The 8,985-nt window shown below is 34.3% G+C and overlaps 1 protein-coding gene across 1 annotated transcript; it reads left to right on the top strand.

The window, feature by feature from the left end:
• Positions 1-642: 642 nt before the first annotated feature.
• On the top strand, positions 643-2,588 carry LOC112002857 (pathogenesis-related protein PR-4). The gene is made up of 2 exons (XM_024035024.2): positions 643-1,120; positions 2,125-2,588. The coding sequence occupies exons 1-2, from the start codon at positions 695-697 to the stop codon at positions 2,293-2,295; spliced, it is 597 nt and encodes a 198-aa protein (XP_023890792.1). The 5' UTR covers positions 643-694; the 3' UTR covers positions 2,296-2,588.
• Positions 2,589-8,985: the final 6,397 nt, after the last annotated feature.

Genomic DNA, 8,985 nt, shown 5'->3' with positions numbered 1-8,985 from the left:
ATTCATCAATAGTTATAAAAAATGCTGATGAATTTATTACCAAAAATGCTGATGAATTTATTACGTCATTAGACTTTTTGCAGCACAATGTATACGCCATACTGGCTAATTTAATCACATTGAAGATTAGAGATGTTATAAGGTTAATACATATCTTGGATAATCCCAGCAAGAAGAATTATGGATTGGGCTTTAAGGGGACTCCTTCAATAAAAAAAAATAAAAAAAATTATTTAATAATGGCGGCCTTCTTTGTCGTTGTAGCAGTAAAGAGGGCCATTTTAACTTCGGCCCAAAATGGATCACCAGGAAGATCCCTCTCTCAGTCCATGCATAACAGTAATGCATGCCAGAATTGACCGAGATGATCACGGCAGATCTTCAGCAGAATGGAATACGTTGAAAAGTACCACATGATCACGATGACACAAATTTGGTTGCCCATCTTGACCCTTAACCACCGATCGTGCAAGATTGTTGACATTCTTTATCTATATTTGGCTACAAATCATATAGAAGTCTGTGTAGTTCATGTAGAAAGTTGCACTTAGTCCAGTCAAGGTCAATATCATACCTAACATTGCTATGCCATATTATTCAAACTACCGTAATTCTAAGACTCACCTCCTCTCTATAAATTCATACACCCTTGAACCAAAATTTTCCAAATTAAATTGTGAACAGCCAACACAATATGGAAAGGGTTAGCTTTTGCTTAGTGTTATCTCTCTGCTTACTTGCTAGTGCAATTGCACAAGACTGTGGCAAGCAAGCTGGTGGCAAAACATGTGCCAACAACCTTTGTTGCAGCCAATATGGGTACTGTGGGACAGGTGATGACTATTGCTCACCTTCCAATGGTTGTCAAAGCAATTGCCAGTCTGGCGGTGGCAGTGGCGGCGGCAGCAGTGGTGGTGGTGGTGAGAGTGCCTCAAATGTGAGAGCAACGTACCACTTATACAATCCAGAGCAGAATGGGTGGAACTTGAATGCTGTGAGTGCATATTGCGCCACATGGGATGCCGACAAGCCCTTGGCATGGCGTAGCAAATATGGTTGGACTGCCTTTTGTGGACCTGTTGGGCCTCAAGGACAAGCTGCTTGTGGAAAGTGCTTACAAGTAAGTACTAAGTGGTGTGACAAGTTAACTTTCATGGTAGAATTATTATTATTTTTTATGGAAATTATAATAGAAACTACAATACAACAGCTTAGTATAATTTCAAATACAAAATTTGAGTTTTTTTAAAACTATAATATAGTGTAGCTCTCTTTGTGACAGATTTTAAATTCATATGGGCTTTTTTTTTTTTTGGGGGGGGGGGGGGGGGTAGAAATTTCATATAGTGGTGTTGAAATTTTTTTTTTTTTAAATAATTTAAAAAGAGAAATTCTAGTCTATCTATCCTATAGTTTTAGAAAAGTGTCAACTTCAAAACAACTTTGTGAAGTTGTCAATAACTTGATCTTCAGACAAGCAAAACTCAACCTTGATTTCTTTTTGTGTCATCAAATTACGTACATGTAGTGTAATGAAATTTGACACATTGATATGCTTGCTAGGAAATTGGCTAAGGTTTGATATTCTTGTGTATTAAATCCGTCAGGATCATGATATATAAATATATAATCATAAGTAAACATATATTATAATCTTGATAGGTCTAGTACATAGAAGTACTAGACTCAGTATTTTCTTGTTTGCTAGATGTAGCATTCAAAACAATGCATAAAAGGCTATGGTTTTTTTTCCTTAGAGATGATTCGGTATGAAATGGCTGGAAATTACTAAATTCTTAAAAGTTATCTACGAAAACTAAAAGGCTAAATGTTTTATTGATCACGTTTTATTTATTTATTTATTTATTCTTTTGATGAATGATTGTACCTGTGATTTTGGAAAAGTATATAATAAAAAAGATATTTCTTTTCAAAATAGATGGGCTCACTAGACAATCTATTTTTCTTTTTTAAAGATGAATGACCAAGAATTTTAGACAAACAGTGCAATCAAATACAAAAATTAGACCATCAATTATTAATTTTCTTAAACAAAGTGTTTCACATTCTTTTAATCAGGAAAGTGAGGAGGAAACCACTAAATTTCATGTGTGTACTGTGTAGGTCACAAACACCGGGACAGGAGCTCAAGCAACAGTGAGAATTATAGATCAATGCAGTAATGGTGGTCTAGATTTGGACATAGGTGTGTTCCAAAAACTAGACACTGACGGAAAAGGCAATGCTCAAGGCCACCTTATCGTGAATTATCAGTTTGTGGACTGTGGTGATTGAAGCCCTGTTTTATTTTCATGATGCCCAAGTGGCCCAATGTCTCATAATCAATGGATTTGTCAAGAAATAAATGGAGCTAGTGCTTCTTGAATAAGAATAACTGAATAAGAAAAGAACTAAACTGTTGGAAGGAATTCTATAGTAAATGACAGCATTTGAATTTGCTGGAAGTTGACTGAGAATGTAATTTAGATATATACTAGCAATTTTAGGTCTCTTTGCTTAAGAGTGGATCCAACGTGTTGGAGCTTTAACAAATATTATGGGTTTTACAAATATCATATTTGGATTTTGATGCGTGTGTGAATTTCAACCTTATATTTTAAATAATTCACCCCCTACATTTTGTGATAAATCAAATCTTTTGTTATTTTGATTTTATTTTTAATAGAAAAAATATTTTGTTGATAATGTCCATTAAAGCTTGATGGATTTAATTATTTGATACTACATGTTTATGCCTAAAATCTTGCGTAGTGATGAAATATAGAGGTTTAAAGTAAAGCCTTTCGAGGTATGAATGGGCTAAGTTGGAGTATTTTAAAATTCCGTAAACGCGGCCCAAAAAAACGCGGCCCAAACCCCGCGTTTTTTGTAGTGTTTCTAATCTGAACTGATCTCTTTATTTTGAAAAAATCTCCAACCTAATAAAAAAAATCGAAAAAGAAAAAAAATTCCGTTCAACTATTCATATACATTATTCAATAAATTATTATAATCCACACCGTTTGACATAATATTTAAATTTCATTAGAATTATTTCTTAAAATATCAAAATAAATAAAACTAACAAATTTAAAGTAAATCTTAAATAAAAAATAAATCAAATTAAGATATAATATGTGTGTGTATATATATATGTATATGCCAATAGCGTGAGCTAGCTGTGTCAAGTTAGTTGAGTTGAAAATCTGGCCAAGCGAATCCAACACAACCCCAAGTTTCCAATAAAAAAAGCCCAACCCAACTCATTAGCCCAAAAAAAACGATCCAAGACAATATATTGGGTTGGATCTATTTAGTTAGGTTGGTGTAATGAATGCACAACCCTGTTTTCCCTAATAAATACTAATCCTAAACCTAGTCGGAGTGTACTCCTGAAGGCTGAACCTTCTACGTTTTTATGTTTCTTTGCACGATCGGATGGTTGTCATCAATCTCATTGAAACACTCTAATTGGAGTGCTAGATCAAAACGACAATGATATAATTGCAAATATATATAAACCGACATATAGGCTCTAGTAGTGGACTAGTGGTATAACACAAAACCTAATCCTATTCTAATACGTATTCTCACACACACACACACACACACACACACAGTCCCCAGGACCCCAGCGTAGTTCATCAACTTCATACTTTTTAAGAATTCAGATCTTTTCTAAATTTTCCTTGCATCTGAGTGTGGTACTAGGGTTGAAGATGACGAAAGTTATAGAAAAAGTTCAGCGACTCTTTGCAAATCACCGAATGAAGAGAAAGAAAAACCTCACGGCCATGCATGTGGGTGAAAAGCGTAAACTATATGTGGTTCCTAACCAATTCTTGTCTTCCATAATGTTTCAAGCATTACTCTATCAACTTAAGGAGGAGAAGATTGAGGTTGGGAACAAAAAGCCAATCACGTTGCCTTACTCTACATGGTTGTTTGAGTCGATACTACAACTCGTCAAGGAAGAGAAGGCAGCTAATGAAGAAGAAGTCAAGGAATGCTCCCCATGTTGTTTTCAATATTAACAAAGCCAAGTGCACCAATTTTAGTTGGTATAATAGGATGTTTTATTGTTTAATTTGTTAGTTCTTTCCATTCAATACCCTAAGTTTAAGTTTGTTTTGGATTTAAAAACTAGCTAGCATGCTGTTATAGTGTTATTTGGTATTATATATAAACTCTACTTTTTGTTAATTTGCCCCACAACTATTACAAAATTTTTTTAATAAAAATTGTTTCATAAATAAAAATATATTTGAAATTATAACTAAATTTATCTCATCGAATCAAATAAATTTTTAGCAAAAACTGAATAATATTATATATCAAGTGTTTAACAAGACAATATCACCAAAAAAAAAAAAAAAACTCATAGTATATTAAATAACAAAATAGAGGCAAGTAGTCATATTTGGTAGAATAAAATAAGATAATATTGATATGCTTGTTTAAAAAGTAAGGTTTTAAGATATGAAATATTTACAATTATAATCTTTATCAATGTGGGGTAGGGCGTGGATGAGGTGGAGCAAGGACAGAGCGAGGCGGGTGGGTCAAAGCAAAGAGGGGAACAATTGTCATCCCAAATTGTAATTCAACATTAGATGTCATTGAAGAATAAACTAATTGATTACTCAGTGCATTTCCTCTCTCTCTCTCTCTCTCTCTCTCTCTCTCTCTCTCTCTCTCTCTGAAAAGATACTACTTCGAATTAAGTCAATTTCTTTCAATTTTTCTATCAATTCCCCAACAATTCCTACCCATCCTCCATTAAGAACCACCAGGTTTCTAACACATAGTCACCATCGCCTATAACACCAAGGAGGAACATTTCATACCATGCAAGTGACAATAATTCACTTTTGGGCTAAAAACAAATCTAGGCCTATCACAATGTCCTTTAGCCTCAATAGACAAAAAGGAGAAAAGGGAAGATAGAGATAGCACAATTAATAATGTTATAGACATAATAAATTTCCCAAATTTTAGAATATTCCTTTCAAAGTTTACGAAGAAATGGAATAAGTAATTTCTAAAGGAATCCAAAGGAATGGAATTGAATTATTTTACAAAAATCATAATTGTTACATCAATCCCATAAAAAAACTAAAAAAAAATTGTTATATCAATAGTTATGAACCAAGAGCCTTGTAGCTTAATATTATGATACTTAGGGCTCGTTTGGTTTAGAAATAGCTCAATTTTGATAACTCAATTTTCAAAACTCATAACTTAAACCCAAAACTAATAACTCTCTACTCAAACCTTACCTTCACTCAAAAATTGCAAAACACTTGTTTGGTTTAAAAACTCAGTCACATATCTCATTCTAATAACTATACTTTTTGCCAAAATTATGGACCCCACCTACTAATACTACCCAGTGTTGCCTACCCACGTCTCCATAACAAAAAAATCTTCCCATCTTCTTCTTTACTTCTCCCACTGAGCCAACCTGTGTTCTACACTCACATCTCGCCTCTTGCCTCCCACATCGACGCATGCCCACAACAAACTAGGTTCTCTTCTTCCTTTTCATCTTCTTTCATTTGCAATTTCTCAGTTTCCCTTCCACAATACCATTTTACACTCCTCTTTCCAGAAAACCCACGTTTCGCCTTTCTCTCCGCTAAACTCAGATCATGGTCAAGGGCCGGTGAGCACAAATCAGGAGTTCACTCCTCTTGTCATCGACACCTGCTGAACCACCGTTTAAGGTATTTTTCCCAAACGCTCTTCACTTTGTCTCTCTGTCTCCCTTGCTTTGTTTGGATCTAATTTGAGTTTATTAAGGACTATATCTAGTTGATTGAGTAGTATGTTTGGAAAAATTGAAGCCCTGCATCCAAGTAATCTACTAAACATTGGTAAGCTTGTCATTAGAGAAATCAAGTAGTTTAGTTCGAGTAAAATTTTACCCCTAACAAAAAAGGAAAAAAAATAAAGTATAGATATATATTTAATCTATTGATGGTCCAAGTTCCCAGGGCAATAGGAACACAATACATTCCCTAAATTTTTGGATGCACAAACCCAATCTAAATCAGTTAAGACAGTTGATCAAAAAATATGGCTTATTGATCAAAAAATACTTTGCTCTTGGTCCCAATTATCTTAAAGCCAGGATTATGATTATATAGTTAACTGGAATCTTTTCCTTGTATTTTTCATAGTTGTAAGGTTGAATTTAATCAACCATTTTGTTGGCTTTATTCCGTGCCAAATTTGGTTGTAATTCATCATTTAGAAACCCTGTATTTAGGTGGGAATCATGTAAGGGTAGTGTGTAAAAGAGTGAAGAATTGCTCAAGATTTGTGCAGTGAAACAGGGACTCACAACTGGACCTCGCGGGTGGCTCGCAGCTTGCAAGCCGCCAGAAGATGCTCATGTGCCAAGCATGCGGAGAAGCTAATGCGTCATGCCAGCTGGAGCACTACAGGACAAAAAGTCTAGACTGGCCATTCAGTTATCTCGCGGCTTAAACTTACGGCTTAGTCAAGTCGCGAGGCCAAGCCGCCAGCCAACCTTGTTTTGGAAAAATAACTCTTCGCATTCCAAACACCCACCACTATATATAGACCCTTATACCCACAAAATGTAGAAAGCTTCTAGAGAGAATTTTGAGAGAGAAAACCTAGAGAAAAACAAGATTGATTCATCCACAATCTTTACATAGAGACTCTTCAAATTCCTCTATTCTCACCCTCTTCATTGTTACATCCTTGAGAGGTTCTTACCCAAATCCTTTTCTCACCATACCCACATATGTGAGAAAGTTATTTGATACTTTGGGAAGCAATTAGGAAGAGACCAATGGTTATTAGTTGATGCTATGGGCTATAGCAGAATTCGATAAGCTAAAGAAGACAAAGGTTCGTCGCAACCTCATTGGAGCAAGAGCTTGGAGGGCTTAGGTACACTCGGTGGATTATTGACCGCTTGGAGGACGGCAGAGAGGTTTTACGTTGAGGGCTTCGATTTCCTCGTCGATAACACATCATTATGTTGTCCTTGTGTTTGCATCTCTCTTCCCTTAATCTTTCTCATTTAATTTCTACTGTAGATGTGATTTTATTTAGTTTAGATTGTTTATCAATTCTGATATAAGGTTACATTCATTTTTCACACATACATTGTTTGATTTTAAGTTTAAATTTGTAATTTATAATTTGAGGATCTAAACGTTCATAGTGTTTTATACACTATTTGAATATTCAATAGTCTTCATCATAAACACAACAATTAAAGAAACAAATACTAAAAAAAATGTTTGCTACTTCTATTGGTGTTTAGTTGAACGTTCTTGAAGTTTTAAAATATAATAAACCATTTATTTGCAATTCCTATATGACGATCAGGATGAACCTCAGGTTCACAAGTCAAGCATGTTTGACACATGTCTAACATCATATGTATTCATTTGCATCATGAAGCATGTCTAGTTTTGGATGTATTTGTTTGGCGGTTTGCATAAAGGTCCAGATTTGTTCTTCCCATCACAAACTATTTATTTTCACCATCAAACTCTGGAAGGTTAATGCTCATGGACTTCAACTCTACAAATATGGTATTTGTCTGCTTCAAATCATTTAAGTATGTTTATTTTGTTTGTGTAGATTTAATTAGAAAAATACTGAAGATCAACTGACTGAAGAGTTAGTATTGATTTATGCAAAGATACTCCTTTAGAGCTAGTATTAATTAATTATGCAAATAATTAATAATAAAACTTGGTACAACTTATGTATGTTGTTAACACAAGTCTCATGAGGCATGTTTACAACTTCCTGAAATTTGAATCAATATCAGAAATTTAAGTTAACTGATTTGTTTAAGATGTGTCTACACAAGAATTGATATTAACAACCTTAGCATTTGTATTTTCCATATGGAGTAAAGCATACTATTAGGAATATCCATTCAGCCAAAAATAAAAAAAGAGGCTTATCTAGCTTGATTAGAAGATGTATGTTGCTTCACTTCTTTAAACACTATTCTGATTGTGACATAGGATCTAATTGTGACACAGGACAAGCTAGAATGATGCAGCAATATAAATTAAGAATAGAAAAATAAAGATAAAACCTAGGAGTTATGTTATAGCAACTATTTTTATTTATTAAGAAGTTTTTAGTTAGAGAAAATATTATAACAATTGTATGGCTCTCTATTTATGTAAGCCCAATTTAATTGGAGAACCTATTACTGTGGATTTGGATTGCTTTATTCATGCTTGTATAGATTGTATTGGTCATTGATTGTATAGACTGTTTGTATAGAATGTTTCATGTATTCTTGTATTGGTGATTGATATAGAGGCAGGTTCTTACCAATGTCAGAAACAAGTAATTATTATTCTAGTACCAGTGGGAATCTATGTGACCCATACCATTGCACCCTTAGGACGTCCTTGAAACTTCATACTTTTGGTAGGAGATTTTATGGCTGTCGCTATTAGTCACTAGTAAGTACCACATCCAGAATTAGTAAAACATTGATTATGTGCATTAAGTCACCAATTTGAAACGCTATTTAAGTGCTTTATTTGATTGTACAGGGTGATAACCGTGCATGTAAGTTCTTCGAATGGTTGGACACCAACACTTGTACGCGTGGCACAACAATAACACCTATTATTATAACGAAATTCCGACGATTGAAGCATGAGGTGGAAGTTGCTAATGAAGAGTTTAAGCAAACACATGCCATGGGAGAAGCAGCATTGGGAAGGGAGCAAGCTGCAAAACGAAGGGCTGAAAGAGCCAAGGTTGCATGCAGGATTGTTGAAGAGAAAGCGAAGAAGTTCAAGATAACTCTAGTAGTATCATGGGTGATGTTTGTAGTATTACTTGTTTTGTCTGCTAGGTTTGGGGAAGTTAGAATCAGGTAAAAGCGTTTGCCATAATGAGATGTGTACTTATGTAATAATATAGACTTGTATTATTACATTTGTTCTATAATGTAATTATACAACT

The sequence above is a fragment of the Quercus suber genome, unplaced genomic scaffold (genome assembly GCF_002906115.3).
Source record: "Quercus suber isolate HL8 unplaced genomic scaffold, Cork oak 2.0 scaffold_73, whole genome shotgun sequence".
NCBI lineage: Eukaryota > Viridiplantae > Streptophyta > Magnoliopsida > Fagales > Fagaceae > Quercus > Quercus suber.
Note: the sequence above shows the minus strand (reverse complement) of the source record. Positions and strands in the feature narration are given on the sequence as shown.